This window comes from Hemibagrus wyckioides, linkage group LG18, assembly GCF_019097595.1.
Source record: "Hemibagrus wyckioides isolate EC202008001 linkage group LG18, SWU_Hwy_1.0, whole genome shotgun sequence".
In the NCBI taxonomy this organism is placed as follows: domain Eukaryota; kingdom Metazoa; phylum Chordata; class Actinopteri; order Siluriformes; family Bagridae; genus Hemibagrus; species Hemibagrus wyckioides.
In genome coordinates, this window is record NC_080727.1 from 4,690,302 (window position 1) to 4,713,714 (window position 23,413).

The following is a 23,413-nucleotide window of genomic DNA, read 5'->3' on the forward strand; positions in this document are numbered from 1 at the left end:
AGGGTTGGCATCCTGTCCTGCGTGTCTTTTGCCTTGAGTCCTGAGTCCCATGAGCTAGGCTCCAGGTTTTTTGTGACCCTGCACCCTTATAAGCAGTTAAAAAAAATGAATATTTGGACACTGTGCAGCTGAAACCAAAATAGGCTAGTTTTGATACACTAGATGTAGACTGAAGACTGAAGGCTCCACTCATGTAAAAATTGTGCTGTCCCTGCCTATAACCGGTAAAAGCTACTAAAGGCAGCTTTAATAGAATAGATCAGTACCATCAGTCACTCAGGCCTAAAGTACTGTTAAATTAGCATTTAATATCCTTTTTATACATCAAAGGTGCTGACATTACAACTTACTGCTTACAACAACATTGCTTTCTTTCCTACATAAGAGTAATTACTGCAGTTTGGAAAAATATCCTTATATCTTCTACAGACTGAATGAACTGAGATGAACCGAACACACACCAAGGAGTCCGTTGCAACATTTGGATCCTTTAAATATACACCAATCAGCCATAACATTATGAGCAGTGACCGGTGAAGTGTATAACACTGATTATCTCCTCATTATGGCACCTGTTAGTGGGTGGGATATATTAGGCAGGAAGTGAACAATTTGTCCTCATAGTTTATGTGTTAGAAGCAGGAAAAATGGACAAGAGTAAGGATTTGAGCGAGTTTGACGAAGGGACAAATTGTGATGGCTAGACCACTGGATCAGAACGTCTCCAAAACTGCAGTTCATGTGGGGTGTTCCTGGTCTGCAGTAGTCAGAATCTATCAAAAGTGGTCCAAGGAAGGAACAGTGGTGAACCGGCGACAGGGTCATGGACGGCCAAGGCTCATTGATGCACGTGGGGAGCGAAGGCTGGTCCATGTGATCCGATCCAACAGAAGAGCTACTGTTGCTCAGATTGCTGAAGAAGTTAATGCTGGTTCTGATAGAAAGGGGTCAGAATACACAGTGCAGGATGGCAGCAAAAGGAGGACCAAAACAATATTAATCAGGTGGTCATAATGTTATTCCTGGTCGGTGTATTTAATACAGTACATCATCTGACATTAAAAGATGATATGACACTTGTTAAGTGCACAGAAAAATCCACCATTTTAAACGTCAAAAGCTTTTAAATATTATACTTACAACAAAAAATATGAGAACTGACCCCAACTCTCCCCTATGGGGCTTTGATATTAAGGACCCCTGGTTTATTTTGCAGTCCCATTCTGTCTTGTTGGCATGAACTGAATATTGAATCCATCTGCAGTTCATTCCTGTTTGTTTTTTTGAGGGTTTTTTTTGCCATTTCTCCTTTTCAAGCTCTCACTGCATTGACAAACGCACGCGCACGTTTCCCCGATGATGATCTGATCATCTGGATTATACACCACATGGCATTTTTTTTCGTTTCTTTATGAAATCGTGACCAAATTAACATTTGAAATAGATAAGATTACTGATGATGAAGAAGAAGAAGAATGTTAGGCAGCAAGTAATATTATACGACGTATCATCGCCCTTGATGTCCCGAAGCTGCGGTGCTGGATCGACGTGATGACGCGCATCCTGTCGTCACTGTCGCCTATATGGGGGGGGGGGGGATAATCTATAACATTTTCTTTAATCAGAAAAACACAATTCATTAAGTAGTGAAAAAACGAATCTTTTGTATTATTATTATTACTATTATTATTATTTCATCTGCTTAAAAAAAGATATATTTTGATATTAACACATGAACAGAGATTCCAGAGGCTCTCACTTAGATAAAAAAAAAAGAGTTGTGGTTATTTATAGACTAAATTTACCCTCCTCTTTGCCTCCTCCTCCTCCTCCTCCTCCTCTCTTGGGACTCGAGCATCCTACCCCAGGTAGAAATTGACGTCAGAGCGTTTTCGCAAATTGACGTGTAAACATCCCTTCCCCTTTTCCTAGTCATTCACTGGGAGCTTTTTTCCACGCCTGCTTTCACTTACTCCTTCTACACCGCCTCACCATCCTCCCTTAGAATAAAACATAGGAATATAGCTATTTTATTTTTTTAAATACAAATATAAATAAATTAGAAGGCAGTATAAATTCTAAGCTATTTATTTATTTATTTATTTGTTTATTTATTTATTCCCTCGGTTGAGCCTTAAATCGGTCGTGAGTGAGTCGACGCACGCCTTCGTTTCTTCATCCCTGGTGTTTAATCTGCGATGGAAGTGAGATGTCGGGCTCCGGTGGCGGTGATGATACTGCGCGCGACTCTCGCGGTTCTGCTGTGCGCTGTGTGCGCGCGCTCCCAGCGACAATATCTGAACGAGTGGGCCGTGGAGGTACCGGGGGGTTTACACGCTGCCCAGACCATCGCCGACGAGCTCGGTTACGACTTAGTGCGACAGGTAGGGAAACCATGGGAAACCACGCACGTCTCACGTTACAGTCGCATATTCATCTGAGACTGGTTTATGCTTGGGGTATTTGTTTGGTTTATGCATGGGGTATTTGTTTGGTTTATGCATGGGGCTTGTTCTTGCTTTATGCATGGGGTTTGGTTTGGTTTATGTATGGGGTTTTGCTTGGTTTATACATGGGGGTTTATTTGGTTTATGCATGATGTTGTTGTTGTTGTTGTTTCTTGTAGCTCTTTGGAATTTCTCTAAATGGTGAATCTCTGCCCATGAGGCATGCATACGTGAACTCAAGCTGTAGGTAAATTACAAGTGGAAATGAATTGCATTTCTGTTTAAACATAATCCCATTGTGAACTACATGTACACCTGGCTTTAATGAATAAACTTGGCATGTTTGAAAGATTCCACAGGTTGTCTGTCTAAAAAAAATACCTTTCCTGGTCACTGGGGTAGCATCTTGCGTACCATTAATATGTATTAATATTTGACCTGGAAATCTTTCGAAAAGACTGTAGGTATATAATCTACCTTTAAGATTAAAGCTCTTAAGATGAAGGTACTCATGCATTAAGGTTCATTTCAGCAACAAGGTACAGTTTAGTACCCTTTTTTTCCCCCTCAGGCTAAATTCTACCTCATCACATCCTTGGAAAAATAACTAGACGAAATATTGCATGCATTCTAGCATTATTTACAGTAAATAACAAGATATATTCATCTTAAATAACTAGTTTTTAGAGAGAGAGAGAAAGAGAAAGAGAGAGAGATTTGCTATGGGGTTTTTTGGCCATGTTTTATTACCATTTTAGCACAGGAATAAAGGTTGCAAAAAATCAATTAGTATCAAGATTATATGCAGCAGTGTGGTATTAAAAATGCAAATATGAATACCAAAATAAATGAATGAATGCGTGAAATATGTCAAAAAATATTTATGACATCAGGTTTGTTAACCAATTAAAAATGCCAACCTCACCAGAATACACAGACTTTATATATAGAAATAAATAAAAAACAGAAATATGGTATATTTCTTACCATATTGTGTAGAATTATTTTCATTCTTATTCTGCTAAATGTGCTAGACAGAATGTTTATGATTTATACTGCATATACAAATCAAAATGTAATAGAAATACATACAGTGTGTGTTCCTGGCTTTAGTCACTCATTCAAACCTGTATTAAAGTGACTGATTTAGTGTTACTGTGGGTTTTTTATTTCAGGAGTTACATGAGTTGAAAGAGATTTTTATTTTCTTTCGCTAAAAGTAGAAAAGTTGAATTCAAATTCCAAACCCACAGGATAGGAAACTTATTGAGCAAGAATGAATCATCACTGACCACTCCACTGGCTCCCACTCACGCTATCCTTCTCTTTTTTTTGCAGATTGGGGCCCTAGAGAACCATTATTTATTCAAACATCACTATCATCCTAGCAGGACCAAAAGAAGTGCAGATCACATTACCAAAAGGCTGTCAGAAGATGACCGGGTACGAACTCTCTATTGGACATTCTGTACACTGTTAAGAATGTATTATTACTGTTGTATTGTCAGGAGTCGGTGTAGTTTAACATTTAAATGCCATTTCTAACACCCTAACCAACCATGCATCCAATCATCCTCTCATCTGTCCATCCATCCTACTGTCCATCCATCCATCCATCCATCCATCCAACAGCCCAACCAACCATGCATCCAACCATCCATTCATCTGTCCAAACATCAATCCATCTGTCCATCTGTCTTCCAGTCCAGCTATCCAGTTATTTGTCCATCCATCCATCCATCCATCCATCCATCAAACACACCAACCACCATCCTTTCATATGTTCATCCATCCCATTGTCCATCCATCAATCCACCCACCTATCCATCCATCTATCCATCCATCTATCCACCTATCCATCCATCTATCTATCCATCTATCTATCTATCTATCTATCTATCTATCTATCTATCTATCTATCTATCTATCTATCTATCTATCTATCTATCTATCTATCTATCTATCTGTCTATCTATCTATCTATCTATCTATCTATCTATCTATCTATCTATCTATCTATCCATTCAACACACCAAACAACCATCCATCCAACCATCATTTCATCTGTTTTTCCATCCTCCTGTCCATCCATCCATCCAACACACCAAACAACCAAACACCCAACCATCCTTTCACCTGTTTTTCCATCCTCCAGTCCATTCATCCATCCATCCATCCATCCATCCATTCATTTATTCATCTATCCATCTATACATCAGTCCAGCCATCCAATCATCTGTCCATCCATCCACAAATGGATGTTTCTGAGAATATAAATCAATGTTTTATTGTGTTTTTCTGAAGGTGTCTTGGGCCGAGCAGCAGTATGAAATAAATCGGAGTAGGCGTGCTCCAATGGGTGCAGAATGTAAAGACTGCTCTGTGGACAAACTCTTTGATGACCCCATGTGGAACCAGCAGTGGTACTTGGTGAGTTTCCTTAAACACTGTGTGTAGTTCAATCAACTTCCTTATAGTAAATAACAATTGGCACTTTATAGCAGGCAAATCATCCATATAATGTGCATAACATGCTTAACAATGCTGGAGGTAAAAAAAAAAAGACATGTTTTTCAAATGGATCATGGTCATATCAGTAAAGGAACGCCTCACCTTACTGAAAACTGAGAGGCAGCATTAGGAGGTCAATGGCAAAACAAATAAGTCCATCAGTCACAATCAGAATCAGTGTGTTTGTGAGCCTCAGTTGTTCAAGAGTGTGAATTTCTTCCTCTCTAGTAATGGGGACTCGTCTTGGCCCGAGCACTTCATTACTGGCCTTGTGTTTCCTCTGGGACTCTTGGCTATAGCTGTACAGCATTAGTGCTTTAGTCATAAAGCAGAAGCAGTTGGATGTAAGCGTGAGCCTCTTATTCAAATCCAAATCAGCAAACAAACTGAACTGGAAACAATCAGGCAGTCAGTCAGTCCAAACAAAGCAAGGCAATTAAACTCACTAACGATGGTCAAAAGTACAGTAGCAGCCCAAACCGGTAGAGATAAACAGAGATATACTACATGCAAAGAGATTAGGGATGAAAACACGAGAAATAAACAGGTATTAATTACAATAAATAAACAATGAGATAACGTCTGGACTGGAATCGGATATTTGTGGTGTCTTCCAGATCGGCACTGGATTAAGACCTGACATTTAGAAACTCTTTCTCCGTGAGCTAATTTTACGAGTGAGAACACACACGTAATCTGTTATATGTTATATTTCTATCAAATTACTGGATGCTTTTATCCAAAATGAGCCATGCTGACGGTTGCAACAGTAGCAGCTTGGTGGTGCTGGGATTTGAATCCCAGTTAAATCATTAAATTAAAGCCACTGATTGGGGTAAACACTGCCCCATTAAGTGAAATAACAAGCCATGACACTGACGGCTGATGCCTTATTCATTAGAATGTAAGAAAATATCGGGGATATTCTAGAAAGAATTGGTGGAAAGAGATAAAGAGGAAGGGAAAAAGATCGCCAAAGCAACTAAATTTGTTTTAGCACTGTGGGCCGATGTTGTTATTTCATGTAATTCGGTCTCATTTCTACCAGATACACAGATACATCCAATCAGTCCTTGAGCTTTGACCCACTTTTCCATCCAAATGGAATTCTTTTGACGTCATTTTTAGCTACACGTCAGTGCTGTTGAATTCTCAAAATGGTTTCCATCTCAAAGCTTTACAGTCTTTGTGATACCCATTTCTATAGTAACAACTAATTGACAGGGATTTATATGGTGGATGCTGAGCATAAATGGATTAGGAAACTAATCTGTGTGAATCTGAGTCTTCTGTGAGGGTTTTTTTAGAAGGAGTCTCCAGCGTCAGTGGAGAAATAATGTCTACTGTATTTTCTGACATGGTAATGTGTGATTGTTTTCTGGTTTCTCTGTAAGTCTATATATATATATATATTTTTAATCGTATTAGAAAAAAGCGCTTTGTTGAACTTGCCATTGGTCGTTCCACCATACCTGATAGTGTTTTAATCCTTATACATGGCTTCTGTGGCACTCTTACACTCGTCGGTGTAGTAATTGTCACATGTATGTGTCTTTCTGCAATCTCTCTGTTATTGTGGGTTTCTCCTGTTTTATCTCGCTTTTATGACTGTAAACCAGGATATTGGAAAATCTGAGTCACCCATAAAAAGCACATAAAAGTCTCACTTCCTGGAGTCCTAATTGAACGCTTCATAAAATAAACTCCTGCTATGATTTGCCATATGGTATTGAATCTGTTTATACTGAATTTTTACGTCTCTTGAGTCACTGTATATTTCTTGACTTGTGAGTGATTACAGTCTTCATGCTTCGGGGCATGTAAATAATCATAGGCGATTTGCTCTAATACTGTTTATCCGCCTGTTTATGCATGAGCTCTATAATCGAAACATTAACTGCTGTTGTCTCTTGGCATTTTTGCTCATACCTAGTCCAGTCAATCCATTTATTTTGTCTTCTAAATTATAACTCAAATTTCTATTTAAGTTTAATTTGAAAGGAAATTATTTGCTGGGTTTACATCTGTGAAAAAAATGCAATTATACAAAACTTGTTTATGGTTCCTGGCATTTGTACAAAATTGCACTGGACTCTGAGAATCATAAATTTGTATTGAACTACAGAACCAGTCGATAATGCTAATCCTGCAACTCTGGAAGCCTGGAAGTCCCATTTTTTTAAAGATATTTAAAGGAGTGTGGGGTTTTTTTCCCTTGTGGTTTTTTTCCTTATATTTACCCGTCCCACATGTTTTTAGTGTTTTGCTTGTTCGAACTAGTAATACAAAAAAAATTGTGGTTAGCTTTAACCGCTGAAAATAATAAAGCATGCTCAGATGTTTCGGATTATATAACTGTCATTTTCGGTGAAAATAAAAATTTAAGTGAAACTGTTTGACCTCCCTGCTATATCTGTTTCAGTATTTTGTAGTTGTAGTCACCTTTAGCCATTTCAGAACGATAACTCTAACATCTCTCTACTCTGAGATAAAAAAAAAAATTTCTTTTTAGAGAACCAATTTGCGAAACGGCCTGGTTTTGCGTGGCGTGTTCGTGTGCGGTACGAGACGTCGTAGTGCAGTGGTGCATAGAGAACGAGGGGGAGAGGGAGGGGGCGAGAGAGAGAGAGAGAGAGAGCGAGCAAGCGAGGATGACGTGCGAGGTCTGGAGAGGAGACAGGATGTGCCGAGAAGGAAAGAGAGAAGAGATAGATTGTCATGGATTGGGTGGCGAATACATTACCTTGTGGTTCTTGATCATTCCGTTCAATCAGAGGTGACTCACAAGGCGTCTCTCTCTCCGTTTCTACACAATGCTGCATGCTGTAATTGAGTGGGCGTGGCCAGTCTGAGCAAGTGTTAGTTTTTCAGAGAAGAAATCTGCAGGTGGTAGCTGAGATGTTTGGTGTTTTATTTTGTTGTTGTTTTACTGTAAAAAGCCATTATAATTTTTGTTTATGTCTGAATATCTGTGGTCATCTGTCTGAAAATCCTCATCCATGTGACCATACGTATCATATTTGCTCCCCTTCCCCCTCCCTCGGCTGACAGATCTGAGTTATGAGTCATTCCTGAGGGTCGTGCTTGTGTAACATCGATGCATCCTCTACCTCCGAGCTCTTTATTTTAGCTTTAGCTCTGAGTCATCTGCGACGTTGGGCAGCGCCTCACTTCACCTCACTTCTCTGACCATTAACCAATTAAACCTGACACTAATGAGCTCCATTCCACTTTTCGTGCCGAGCTTCTTTTTTTTACACGTTCTTTATCAACCTGATGACATCCTCTTCTGGCTGTATTGTAACTGTGACTGCACTTTAGCGCCTTCCTGGTTCTAACGGTCATTAATCTACCGAAAGCAGACACGGCGAGGGCCGAGAACAGTCTCCTGAAAGGTCAACACGGAAGATTATATCCGTGGCTTTTCATTTTAAAAAAGCATTGGAGTGGCGAAACAATGGGATTTGTGCAGCACCTTTTGATTATTTGGTTTACTTTTAAAGGGCTGTATACGCAACCCTTATGTAAAGCCGTATCAACAATAGTGCAGGTTCACACGTCTTCACCGTATTATACATATACACATAGTGTAATATGTGGTCATAGAGTCCATTGAGTTACAGATGCAGGCCACATGAGGGAATTCAGAAAATAACAACAAGGCAATAACTCTCAATATCACATAATACTACTGCAAACAAATACTTTACTGATAGGAAATTTAAACAACTGGGAATAATAACATGGTTAATCAACACAGAACAGATGAACAAGATAGGGTAATTAAGCAGTTATGGAACAGAGGCGGAGATGGGGCCAAAACCAAAACTAATGCACCTGGAGAATCGTGAGTCACGCTCCTGAGAGGAATTTACTAACCATCATTATGTGAAAGTGAAATTGTTCAGTGTGGAAGTGGGAGCTCAGTGGTTTTGGTGCTGGACAAATTGATTGGAAAGTTGGAGGGTTCAGATCCACCAAGCTGGGCCCTTGAGCAAGGCCCTTAAACCTCAATTGCTCTGGAAATGTTGCTCTGCTGTACATGTCAGGTACTTTAAGTCAGCTTGTTTCTCACTTCATGGTGGAACTGGTAGCTCAGTGGTTAAGGTGTTGGACAAACTGATTAGAAAGTTGGAGAAATCAGATCCACCAAGCTGGGCCCTTGAGCAAGGCCCTTAACCCTCAATTGCTCAGTTGTATAATCAAATATGGTCAAATGCCATAAATGTAAATATCAGGAAGTTCAAGTTAGCTTCTTTTTTTTTTAAAAAAAACCACCACCTTAAGTGGTAGCTCAGTGGTTATGGTGTTGGACTATTGCTCAGTAGGTCATGGTTTCAAATCCCACGATCACTTGTTTGCCACTTATGGGCCCTTGAGCAAGGCCCTTAACCCATGATTGCATAAAATGAAATGCTCTGGATAAGCATGTCTAAATAATGCTGTTAAAATAAATACAACTACATTTCATAGAAGGTCTACACTTGTTGCTTATGTTTCAGACTACATTAGATTTACAAACTCTAAATGAATTCTTAAATGCTAGTTAATATTTGTGTAGTTATATGATGCAGTGCATTTAGTTGAAAAGAGTAGCCCTGGGCCTTATTATCTCTGTAGCTAGCATAACACACCATTAGCCAAAAGACACTGAGATTAGCCACTTGCCAGCTGTTTCTCTCAAGTTCACAGAGGATGGAGATCACTTTGTGGACCAGAGCAAAATAAAAGGAAGTTGTGACAGAGTTTTGTTTCAGTGTATTAACTTTTAAACTAAGGAATTAAATATAGAGCCCCAGTTTTTACTCCAGTGGTTACATAACCATAACCAAATCCAGTTTTGGCACATGACATGGATTTATAGTTTTTTTTGGCTACAGAGGATATCAGCTATCGTGGTTGTCTGAAAAGGTGTAAATTATGAATGGTGGACTATCAGGGATTCTGTGCCAAATAGTACAGCCATAAAGAAAGACGCACACACACACACACACACACACAAATAAGACTATATTTATATCCTCGCTAACCATTTCACTCCTTCTGTCCTACTCATTAGCAAGACACAAGGACATCGTCATCGCTCCCAAAACTAGACCTTCACGTCATCCCAGTGTGGAAGAAAGGCATCACGGGTAAAGGCGTTGTCATCACCGTGCTGGATGACGGGCTGGAATGGAACCACACCGACATCTACCCCAATTACGTAAGTGCATCGCCATAGCAACAGGCCGCTCCACCGCCACAACATCGTTCGGCTGTTTCCATAGTGACAACGACCCCCGGCCAGGCGAACCGTTATCTGTAGTGACCGTCGCCAGAGCGTGCAGAGCCGTCTAACCCACGTAGACGGGAATGCTTTGACGTTTAAAGCCTCTATCACAGCGAGAGATATGGAAATATGTCATCATCTAGCATGAGCTGTATACGGATGAGCCGTATTCCGTCTCATGTTTACAAGCTGTAGAGGCTGGAGGAGAGCCGCTTGTCATCATTCGAGTGCAGGCTTTTTGTGTGTGGCAGTGAATAGATGTGTTGCAATCAAAGGACCTCCCCCCGACCACACACACACACACACACACAGACTGAAGGAGGCAGAGCTGGAGAGTGAGTCTGCGTTTCCACACAGATGGAGCTATAGTGTCTGTAATTATCTTTTACTCAATCAGAAGGCCTTTAGTGTCTCCGCTGTACAGTGATAGCACTACTCAAGCATTATGTTCTTTAATCAATACAGACTGCTTTCCCTGTCACAGATCGAGCATCATTCTGAAATAAATCGCATCTAATATTGCGTCCAGAAAACCTGACTAAAGCCGACTGTAAGATTTTTCGCCCTTGTTTTGCTTTTGCTGACCGAATCGTGAAAGAGTTTGTCAGATCATCGGTCTTGGAACAGATCATTTAGCACCATTACAACCACACTTAAACACAAAGATAGAAACCCAAATGATGTGTCAAAGGATTAAGCAAAACATTTAGGACACCGGTGCCTACAATATAACAAACAATGAAGAGAAAAAATGTCCTTATTACCTCAAGCTCAAACATGGTCCTGTTTATCCAACCTTATTTTCTGCACAAGCCTGGATCATACCCTGTGACGAGGTTAGCAGAGCAGTGTAATTTTAGAAGATCTTATAATCATATCTTATGAAAACACATCATATTATGCGAGATGAAGTACACATTATCACACAGTCCAAGATAGAACTAGGGATGTGATGAGTAATAATCTGAACCTGTACAGTGTAGAACTGGTTTAAGAACAGAATCTGGTTTTGGGGACCAGCGTTTAAGCAGAAATTTGTGAGTTTAAATCCCAAAGACTGACAGAAAACCAGCTCATCTGCTCGGCTGTGTGCATAGAATTAAAATTTTGTTAACCTGCACTCATACCCATGAGTGTCCTGTTTGCCAAATATCGAACTAAATTTCTAACATTAAATGCAAAATCTCTGTCTCTTCCAGGATCCTGATGCTAGTTATGATTTCAACGACAACGATCCCGATCCTTTCCCCAGATACGACTCCACCAATGAGAACAAGTGAGTGATTTACCGCCATCGTTCTCTGCTCAGAGTAGGATTAACACTTCAAGAATTAGGACAACGGGACAAGGATCGCTATTTGGCGTCATCAGGGCTGGGAAAATGACAGCTGTGTTTAAAGACAATTTGCTTTAGAAAGGTCTCTCATCCACTCTCGTGTAACAGGGTTTATTTACATATTTATTTTAGATACAAGTGAGGTACAGTACAATACGATCAAAGCATCAAGCTCAGATTGAGTGACTATTTTTGCTAGTGCCGTTTATATTGTGTTGTTTATTGGCCTAATTCAAAATCTGTGCTTATCAGCGCCCCCTAGTGACACATGCCCTTCAGGTCTATCCATCCATTCATTTTCTATACCCGCTTTATTCCTGATTAGGGTCACAGGGATCTGCTGGAGCCTATCCCAGCACACATTGGGCAAAAGGCAGGGGTACACCCTGGACAGATTGCCAGTCCATCACAGGGCCTCACATAGACAGACAACCACACTCACTCCTATGGGCAATTTAGAATTACTAATCTAATGAAATAAATCCAATAAATAATATAAATAAATAAATGAAATAAATCCAATACATGTTTTTGTGTGGGTTTCCTGGAGTAAACCCACACACACACAGAAAGGCCCCTGTCTGTTCGAACCCAGGATTCTCTTGCTGTGAGGCAACAGCGCTAACCACTAAGCCACTGTGCTGCCCGCTCCTTCAGGTCTAGTTTGCTCACACATACTGTAGGACATGCAGTGAAATGACTTTTTCGTCGGTCCTTGTTATAAAAATAGTCAAAATAAAAATAGAAGATGGAATTTAAAAGTTTCATTTTAATTTAATTTAATTTAATTTAATTTAATTTAATTTAATAAAATAAAATACATCTGAATTAGCTGTACAAAATAAAGAAAAAATAGGAGAAAAAGAGGAAAAAATTTGGTGATATGAATATAATGTGATTCAGTAATCAATAATCCATCCCTGGTCATAGTATTCACTCAAAGTACAACAATATAACAGTCGCTTAAAGTATAGCTAGGGTGCATCATTTATGCATTATCTACCGTTGTGAATTATGGGATTAAAAAATCGGGCACTTTTGTTACAATATGGCAGACTCCAGAAGTATTGTAGATTAAATTGCTGTGATTGTTTGGAAAGCATCATCCTGTGAAAAGACCAAACACTTGGAGAGGTTGTTCATGGACCCATTGGATTAAGTGTCATTTGAGTGATGCGAGTGTTTGAGCCTCCAAAATCATTCTGTAAGTGTAAAATGAGGAGTGTTGAGCCTTTAAAGGCTGACGTCAGTGTTAGGGGGGAAAAATGGAGGAAAACAATCATTATTCTTCCACCAAGCAGCATCCAGCTCCCACACAATGTATCTGAGTGACTCATACTGTGGAAGGTAGAGGTGTTGAGTGAACACACACTCTCTCGCTCTCTCTCTCTCTCTCTCACACACACACACACACACACACACACACAATGTGACAGCACTATTTTGCCAATAGACTCAAGGTACTTCACTGTAATTGGTTGTATGGTGCAGCATTTGTCAATAGAGCAATTATTCTTGAAAGCGAGTTCATCCGAAAATAGGATTTCACTCATTAATAATTAACCAGCTTTAACTTAGCATGTTTTTGCTAATTATATTCTCGAAAAGGAGACTAGCTTAATGTTACCTCGCAGTAAAAAATAAACGGAAATACTTTGAGCAGTCAATGCTACATAAAACAGGATGGATTTTTTTTTAGATGTAGCACAGATTCTTACTGTAAAAATCTAGCTTTCTAAGTACTTGAACTTGGAATAAGTAGATGAGTAGCCTTTATTTGTCACATTTGTGACTGACCTAATGATGAGCTAACTTTAACAACTTATGTTGTAAATTCATGTGTCTTATGAATTTTGAATAAATGATGCTTGTTAGTTAACACGCGAGAGTGAACTTGGTCAAACCTGCTCTATTTAAGACTGAACCACTGTAAAATAATATGATAAATGTTACTGTAAAATGTTACACAGTTGTTTATAGCTATGCTTAATGTTATTAAAGAAATAAAAACGACATCCTTTCCCGTGGCGGAAAACCTACAGACTGATACAAAGCACTGACACTGGAGACTCTTTCCATCAATGTTAAATAAACTTAAACTTAAATAACAAACGATCCGCCATATTAATGCGTCTTTTGTTAAATGACACCCAACTGTGAATGTAGATTAATGTGTTGCTGTGAATATACAAATTATCACATATTACAATGGACAAACCTGCGATTTGCCTTTTAGTCAGAAATACAGGCTGTTTTTCACTGTAATAGAAAATTAATCAACACCTTCTGACCAATCAGATTGAAGAATTCGGAGGCACATTTCAGTGCACTGTGGATTGGGGAAACATGCTATTCTATACTATTCCTATATTTAGAGACAACTGTATAAAATTGACCATGTTACATTAAGATCTTTCATGAAGATTTCGGACCTTCAGTGAGAAGATGCCAACCCCATGTGGACTTTGATGACAACAAGCTCCTAATCTATACACAAAAATAACTTTCTACATATGCTGTATCTCCATCATTGAGCATTTGAAGGCTTCAGCATGGAGCATCTATAATAAACTCAGATATTTAGCTAATCTATGAGTTGGTCAGGAGCTCCTGGTTACACAACCCCAACCGACTGTATATGACTGTAGAAAGAACATTATTCATAATTATACTCTCTGGTGTTTATGATAATTTATAATCACACTCTCCAGGGTGTCACCCAAATGAGGATGAGGGTCCCTTTTGGGTCTGGTTCCTCTCAAGAGTTCTTCCTCTTCCATCTAGTTTCTCCTTGCCACAGTCTTGCTCATTAGGGATTAGGGAGTAATACAGAAAAATTTAAATATAAGTCAAATATTAATCTTGAACTTTTTGTACTATATTTCTTATGGTCTGTAAAGTTGCTTTGAAATGATGTCCATTGTAAAAAGCGCAATACAAATAAATTTGAAATGAATTGAATTGAATATTTCTCTTGATTTTATTCTTCAGGCATGGAACCAGGTGTGCAGGAGAGATAGCAATGCAAGCAGACAACAACAAATGTGGAGTGGGAGTGGCGTACAACTCAAAGGTCGGAGGTGAGAGATCGGGAATTTTTAAAATGTGATAAGGGAATATGTGGGTTTTTGACATCTCACAGAATAAAGGAATGTCTTCACGTTCTGATATAAGAGATGAAGTATCAAATCACAGTCCTTCCAGATGTTGCTGGTTCCATTTGGGTCTCCAAACTATTATATTTGATATATTACCAAAGAACATTATGCTAACAAAGATCCCATTTTCATTCCTGACCTCTTCTTGATCCTCAGGTATCCGAATGTTGGATGGAATTGTGACCGATGCCATTGAGGCCAGCTCTATAGGGTTTAACCCTGACCACGTTGACATCTACAGTGCCAGCTGGGGCCCGAACGATGACGGAAAAACAGTAGAGGGGCCGGGACGTCTGGCACAGAAAGCCTTCGAGTATGGCATCCAGAAGGTCAGAAACCAAATTTCCATGTAGAGATGTAAAACTGAATTAGATATAAATAAGATTTAAGGTTTAAGAAAGATTTTGTTAACTCATTGTTCTCAGGGTCGTGGTGGAAAAGGCTCCATCTTTGTTTGGGCGTCAGGGAACGGTGGGCGTCAGGGTGATAACTGTGACTGTGACGGATATACAGATAGCATCTTCACCATCTCCATCAGCAGTGCATCACAGCAGGGCCTCTCGCCCTGGTACGCTGAGAAATGTTCTTCCACCCTCGCCACTGCCTACAGCAGCGGAGACTACACTGACCAGAGGATTGTGAGTAAACGTATACTCTTTTTACGCTTCCTGGACACCCTTTTAACCTGTACACTGGAGTTCCAGTCTGCTGAGGGAACAGAAATCGACTTAACAGACATTTTCAATCAGTATGAACAAATGAATTATTTTATGGCCACAAGTTGGATAACCTTACACAGAACCCAGAAATGGGTTTGATATCACCATTTACTTTGACAATGGGAAAATTTCTGTGGAGAAAACCATTTCTGGATTTTTTTCCACTTTTCTATGATTGTGATAGCTTAGTGGTTAAGGTGTTGGACTACTGAATGGAAGGTTGTGAGTTTGATTACCAGTTCCACCAAGCTACCACTGCTGGGCCCTTGAGCAAGGCCCTCAACTGCTCAGTTGTATAAAATGTAGGTAGCTCTAGATAAACTACACATTCTTTTGAGATAAATAAATTCAATGCTGAACATGGGCACTACAAAACAGGTGCAAATGAAATTTTTTGGGCTCTGCTAAAAAGAGTGAAATGTAGTCAGATTCTTAGTCCTGGACCTAGTGAACCAGTATCACCAGTACTGGTAGGATGTATCTACTAATAGAGATTTGCCATAAATGTAATCGTAGTCACTAGATCTCATCAGTCAGACAAATTCCACAGACAATTCTTTTGATTATTGACCCAAACCTCAGAAACCACCAGTATCCCCATTTTCAGTTTCTTATTACACCTTGACCTACAAAATGTAGCTAACCAATGACAGTGAGTTGTAGCTGGAAATACTACATTTACATCTACAATGTGCTATGTGTGCTTGGTCAAGGTAGCGCCATGTGGTCTCTCCAAAATTGGGCAAGTGCCACGCCTTTTTCAAGCACCCATACCTTATGGGGCAGTGGTGGCTCCTGTGGTTAAGGCTCTGGGTTGTTGATTGGAAGGTCAGGGTTCAAGCTCCAGCACTACCAAGCTGCCACTTTTGGGGAATTGAGCAAGGCTCTTAACCGGCTCTGCTCCAGGGTGTTGTATCATAGCTGCCCCTGCACTCTGACCCCAACTTCCTAAGATGTAATGTATATGTGGTGATAATAAAGGCTTTAAAATATTTCCCTGGATGTTCCTTTAGCTTTAATATATCTGCATGCCCTAAATCCATTATCATTATCCATTCATTCTGTTGCAGACTAGCGCTGACCTTCACAACGAATGCACAGAGACACACACTGGAACATCTGCTTCTGCCCCACTGGCAGCTGGGATATTCGCTCTGGCATTAGAACAGAAGTAAGTACAGATGTTATCATAACAGTGCTTACAGAATATATATTGCTAAATACAGCACTGGCACACAGTATTACATATAAGCATAACCTTCTGTAAAACATGCTGGAGTTGGAAAATAATCAACGACTGAGTGACGAGATGATACCAAGAGCCATTATTACATTAAAGTTGATTCTTTTTACAGCGCCCTCTGGTGGATTGGGGTACTACATAGCTGATTATATTACTTATTAACAGTTTGTCCAGGGTTTTTTTTTCTTTGTTTGTTTGTTTTGTTTTTATTTTTTAAGATTATTGTGCCCAAAAAAAAAATGCTTTTGCTGCGTTTTTTTCCACAAAATTTATTTATTTATTTATTATTTAATTTATGTAATATTATTATTATTTGATTTTTTGTTCTTTTATTTATTTTTTTGTAAAGGGAAAATTACTTTCAGAAAATTACATTCATTTGTGTCATGACAAACACAAGAAATTCTGGAAGGACTAGAAACACCCTTCCACGTATTCATCACTTAGTCACGTCAACATTAGGGTTGCAATTTGCTAGGGTTATTATTTTTAGCAAAACCTGTTGTTCATATTTTGTGTAAATGATACTGTACAAATACTGCTCAGAGCTCAGAATTGCATATGTCTGAATGTCTCCAGTCCTAGTCTAACGTGGAGGGACCTGCAGCACTTGGTGGTATGGACGTCCGAGTTTGATCCTCTAGCGAATAATCCTGGCTGGAAGAGGAACGGCGCTGGTCTGATGGTGAACAGCCGCTTCGGGTTCGGCTTACTCAACGCTAAAGCTCTGGTAGACCTGGCTGATCCCAAAATGTGGAAGCACGTGCCTGAGAAGAAGCAATGCATCGTGAGAGATGACACATTCCAGCCCAGGTACAGGATTTCCATTCATATACAATTTATCATCTTCAGAGAGACAGTAATAATATTATCTGTAGGGTCTGTTGGAATTTAATATCTTAACATTTAATTCTAAAACATAAGAAGCAATATTCATTATCATACTTCATGATATCATACATATATTGATTTCCGCTCTGTTCTAGGCCTCTGAAGGCAGCAGGGGAGATCAGCATTGAGATCCCCACCAAAGCATGCACTGGTCAGACAAACGCTATCGCCTCATTAGAGCATGTACAGGTGGAGGCCAGCATTGAGTACACCCGGAGAGGAGACCTCCACATCACGCTCACGTCTCCGTCAGGTGAGATATACAACACACACCTGTGCTATGCATGTCCGTGGCTCCAGTCCAGATCTACTACATACTACTGAATGTATAAAACACTGTATTTATTCACTCAGGTACTACTACAGTGCTCTTGGCTGAGAGGGAAAGGGACACTTCATCTAACGGCTTCAGGAACTGGGCCTTCATGTCTGTGCACACCTGGGGAGAGAACCCTACCGGCACTTGGACCCTGAAGATCACTGATACGGTAAATAGCATGTGGGGTTTCCATCCATGTAAGAAATATTTGATGATTTCTTTTGAATAATAATTTTGATGATTTCATTTGAAAAATATTTTAAAAGCAAGGATTGAAATATGTTTTTAGTGATTCATAATATTGCCATGCAATTAATATTGCTAGTGTCTTCAGTTTAAGCTTCCCTTTACTTGTTTTCTGGCCTGGAAAAATGCTATACATATATATATATATATATATATATATATATATATATTTTTTTCCTCTCTCAGTGTTTTCTATTTACACTCTTTCTGGTTTTCTCTCCAGTCAGGACGGATGGAGAACGAGGGCCAGATCCTCAGCTGGAAGCTGATTCTCCACGGGACGTCTGAGAAACCAGAGCACATGAAAAAGCCGAGAGTGTACACTTCCTACAATGCCGTGCAGAACGACCGCAGGGGAGTGGAACACATGGAGGACATGCTGGAGGTAAGAGCAATGTACAGGACACACTTTCTGCTTGTATGTTCAAATTTCTAACGCATAGAGTGACTATGTGACACTGGATTTCTTCTATGTATCGATTGTTTAAAGGGGCTGTTTGTGATTTTGTAGTTGTTTCTAGACCTAAACCAATCATATTAATTTAGATACACCTTTTACACTCTTTTTTCAATATAGGAGGCCGCCATCTCTCCTAGCAAACCCGAGAAACCCCAGACGCCAGCTAAAGTCACTTCCTCCACTCCCGACTCTGCTTCTGACCCAGAAGAAAAGCCGGCTTTGTCGCAGTCTTCGTCCTCGCCTAATTTAGCGCTGCTCCGCCTCTTGCAGTCAGCTTTCAACAGGCAGACCCCTGCCATCTCTCCTCACTCCATGGCTTCCCTTAGCCGAGTCCAATCCCGAGACCGGATCCCTAAGCAGAAGCTGTTTGAAGCCATGGACCGGATCAAACAGGACACGGTTCCTGAAGGCAACCTGTACAACGACTACAGCGACAACTTCTACAGAGCACAAGCCTATCGGCACAGAGACGACCGGTTGATGCAGGCTCTGTTCAACATGCTTGAAGGAGAGCAGCAGTGAGGCAGTGGAGAGGGGAAAGAAAGGTTCGGGGGGAAGGTCAGAGGAGTAGATATAGGGGTAACAAAGAAAAAAAAGACATAGTTAATTTAAGGTAAAATGACACATCTTGTGGGCAGAGGAAGATCTGTAATAGCAGAAAGTGAGAAAAAGCTATGGATAAGTGAATGAGAGCCAGGCATAGAATGACAGAATCACTCTTACACACATGTGTCAGTTTTTCATCTATATTCACTCTGGGGCCTATTTGTGATTCGTGTCAGTATCTCAATCCCATCTACTATACTGTGCACTCAAAAAAAAAATCTTAAAATTAAAATATATATTTCATGACAGTGCCTTGCATATGTATTCACCCCCACCCCCCTTCTTACCCATTTCCACATTTTACAAGGTAAAACTCACCATGATGCTGCCACCACCATGCTTCACCATAGGTTGACATTGTCCAAGGTGATGAGCAGGGTTATGCCAAGGTAGAACTTTGTCCCAAGGTAAAAGAGTCACATTTTGCTCCCCTTTTTCACATTTGCAGAGATTCCAATCTGCATTTCGGCAAACTCAAAGTAGGGTTTGAGAATATGAGTTGCCACTCTTCCATAAAGCCAGCAATCATGGTTGCAGTATGAACAGCTGACATTTGGTGGATGAGCTCCAGTAGATAGTCTTTTTCCATTTTTAGAAATTAAAGGTGCTCTGCAGAATGTTTGAGATATCAAACCATGGTTGCTACCAGAACTTTTTTGTTTTGTTTTGTCCTTGGTCTTCCCCAGTTTGTCCTTGCCAGTTCCACCAGCTAACACTTCAGCAGCTTACAAACTGGGGAAAGCGTGCTTCCGTTGAGTCAACCTTCATATGTTCTCAAACTGCTGCTCATGCTGCATCACAGGGCAGCGTAACATACTGAGAGGAAACAGCTATCTGCCCTCTTCCACATACACGAGCTCAGAGATGCCTACGATTGTGATAAGGGAAGAGTAATGCCAAACCTCTCAAACTGACAGCATGTTAGAACTCTTTTGTTCTGGTGGCAGCTGGTTGTTTGAGAACTAATTTCAGCCTTTCACAAACATCTGGGGTGAATACTTATGCAATTAAACCTTTTACATCTTTCATTTGTTCGACCCGACAAAGTGACCCACAGTAATTCCGGCATGACATGAATGTGGTTATTATCTACAGCTGGACGTACGGTGCTCCTTTAACACGCTGTTTGACTTCCTGTCATGTGACCTGTGATCATGTCCTTTCTTATTCCCGGGCTCTCTCTGCCCAATAGCTGCTTACATGATGCTGCTTTCACTGCCACCACTTTTTCTGCATGCGCTACTTCAGTGAAATCTTCTCTTCAGAGCCTAATGATATATAGTATTCTATTTGATATGCAAAAGTGATTCTGAAAGTTGTGTTGTACACCTATTCCGCCTCTCTTAGTTCATCTGTTACTAAAAGTCTGCTTTATTTCCACATAGACATGCATATAATTAACAAGAGATTCTTTATACAGGGTAGATCATGTTTCTAAATGATTATGATTTCGTTATTTTTGTTCATCCATCAACACTTTATATACTCAACTCAGCTCAAATACTGGTTATCTTCTTCTCCTCCTCCTTCTTCTTCTTCTTCTTCTTCTTCTTCTTCTTCTTCTTTTTATCAAGCACCTCAATTTCACCCAAGCAAATCATTTAAACCTTCCCAAAGCCACATGGGTGAACAGTTCGAATAAAAAATCCTCGAAGGATTTAAGAACAATGAAATATATAAAAGCCCACCATGGGAATCATGACGTATATATTAGGGGACTATCAGCTTATTTTGTATATTCAACAGTTCATATTACGAAATAAAGATTTATTTTTCTATGGATTTATGCAAATGAATGGAAAACAACAAAATCTATCGAATCCTGTTATAACTTAGGTATATTTTACCTCATATAAGAATCACTCTTATCGCAGGTAGTTTTGTGTTATGTGTGGCTCCTGAATCATTTCAGAACTATATAAATATATATGAATAAATCTGACATATTTATTGTAATAAATATGTTATGCTGAAAGTTATTTCCTGTGATTGATGTTAGTAAAGCAAGCTCGGATGCTGTAATGTTTGTTTGTTCATCACCATGCTCAGTGAATCATCCGGATCATATATTCATGAGACAAAAGCATAAACGCTTATGTTTACAGCAGGAGTGTAGCTCAAAAATCTGGTTTAGTGTGCGGTTTGCCTGGTTCTGTAATTGACTGTAGCCCCACTTCTCTGCCAGCTGAAAGAATATACCATTGAGATGAAAAAATATAAAGATGGTGTGAGTGAGAGAGAGAGAGAGAGAGAGAGAGAGAGAGAGAAGAATGTTCACACGCATCCTGTAATTTATTCATTTTTCAATGTAGTCAGTGTTTATATATGTTGACTGATTAAAGTTGTTTACAAAAACCAATATAGTTTCAATTATGTATGAATATTATAATATATGGTTTTTCATCATAATAAACTGTAAAGTTCTCTTGCAAGCCAACGCTTTGTGGTCTGTGTGTAGGATTTCACAGTGGGTCTTTTATTTTTAAGTCTGGGGGCTGAGCCGTGGGTCTGTTAAGAGGAAAAAGATTGTTACACACACACATATACAGGGGTTGGACAATGAAACTGAAACACTGGCCAATTTAGTGTTGGAGGTTTCATGGCTAAATTTGACCAGCCTGGTGGCCAGTCTTCAGTGATTGCACATTCCACCAGTAAGAGCAGAGTGTGAAGGTTTAATTAGCAGAGTAATAGCACAGTTTTGCTTAAAATATTGCAATGCACACAACATTATGGGAGACATATCAGAGTTCAAAAGAGGACAAATTGTTGGTGCAGGTCTCGCTGGCGCATCTGTGACTAAGACAGCAAGTCTTTGTGATGTATCAAGAGCCACGGTATCCAGGGTAATGTCAGCATACCACCAAGAATTGTACCGGATTGTATCCAAAAAACATAAAACCACAGCTGCCCAACTCACTGCAGAATTAAATTTGCACCTCAACTCTCCTGTTTCCACCAAAACTGTCCATCAGGAGCTCCACAGGGTCAATGTACATGGCCGGGCTGCTATAGCCAAACCTTTGGTCACTCGTGCCAATGCCAAACGTCAGTTTCAATGGTGCCAGCAATGAAAATCTTGGGCTGTGGACAATGTGAAACATGTATTGTTCTCTGATGAGTCCACCTTCACTGTCTTTCCCACATCTGGGAGAGTTACGGTGTGGAGAAGCCCCAAAGAAGCGTACCACCCAGACTGTTGCATGCCCAGAGTGAAGCATGGGGGTGGATCAGTAATGGTTTGGGCTGCAATATCATGGCGTTCCCTAGGCCCAATACTTGTGCTAGATGGGCGCGTCACTGCCAAGGACTACCGAACCATTCTGGAGGACCATGTGCACCCAATGGTTCAAACATTGTATCCTGAAGGCGGTGCCGTGTATCAGGATGATAATGCACCAATACACACAGCAAGACTGGTGACAGAGTGGTTTGATGAACATGAAAGTGAAGTTGAACATCTCCCATGGCCTGCACAGTCACCAGATCTAAATATTATTGAGCCACTTTGGGGTGTTTTGGAGGAGCGAGTCAGGAAACGTTTTCCTCCACCAGCATCACGTAGTGACCTGACCACTATTCTGCAAGAAGAATGGCTCAGAATCCCTCTGGCCACTGTGCAGGACTTGTATCTGTCATTCCCAAGACGAATTGATGCTGTATTGGCCGCAAAAGGAGGCCCTACACCATACTAATGAATTATTGTGGTCTAAAACCAGGCGTTTCAGTTTCATTGTCCAACCCCTGTATATACACACACACACACACACAGTCCTAAATTCTATAATAATTCTATAAATTATATAAGTCTGCTTCAATTTCATTAATAATTTATCACTGGATTAAAAGAGCATTTATTGCAAAACAGGAGCTAAAATAAAAAAAAAGAAATAAAAGTAAATAAAATTAAATTAAATTAAATAAATAGAGTATACACAGAAATGGAAAGGAAAAGCGAGTTCCTATTTTTTTTTGTTTGTTGTTTTTTTATTTGTTTTATAAAAGGTTATAGCTCCATCTTGTGGTGTAAACACAAAACACACACACATACACATATATATATATATATATATATATATATATATATATATATATATATATATATATATATATATATATATATATATATATATATAATTTTATATAATTTTTTTTTTGATGATGATGATTACACAATGGCATTAATAGGAGGGGAAAATATCAAC

The 23,413-nt window shown here is 39.7% G+C and overlaps 1 protein-coding gene across 1 annotated transcript; it reads left to right on the forward strand.

Moving 5' to 3' along the window:
• Positions 1-1,999: 1,999 nt before the first annotated feature.
• pcsk1 (proprotein convertase subtilisin/kexin type 1) lies at positions 2,000-21,645 on the forward strand. The gene is made up of 14 exons (XM_058416087.1): positions 2,000-2,384; positions 3,786-3,890; positions 4,752-4,877; positions 10,018-10,164; positions 11,430-11,506; positions 14,558-14,646; positions 14,881-15,053; positions 15,150-15,362; positions 16,514-16,614; positions 17,266-17,499; positions 17,673-17,830; positions 17,932-18,065; positions 18,366-18,527; positions 18,720-21,645. The coding sequence occupies exons 1-14, from the start codon at positions 2,199-2,201 to the stop codon at positions 19,122-19,124; spliced, it is 2,310 nt and encodes a 769-aa protein (XP_058272070.1). The 5' UTR covers positions 2,000-2,198; the 3' UTR covers positions 19,125-21,645.
• Positions 21,646-23,413: the final 1,768 nt, after the last annotated feature.

What these genes read in the sequence shown, in the direction of transcription:
- pcsk1 (XM_058416087.1), top strand. Translation starts at nt 2,199, where the DNA reads ATGGAAGTGAGATGTCGGGCTCCGGTGGCGGTGATGATACTGCGCGCG. An exon ending in GGAACCAGCAGTGGTACTTG is followed by an intron (nt 4,878 to 10,017) that starts GTGAGTTTCCTT and finishes CCTACTCATTAG; the next exon opens with CAAGACACAAGGACATCGTC. An exon ending in GTACAACTCAAAGGTCGGAG is followed by an intron (nt 14,647 to 14,880) that starts GTGAGAGATCGG and finishes CTTGATCCTCAG; the next exon opens with GTATCCGAATGTTGGATGGA.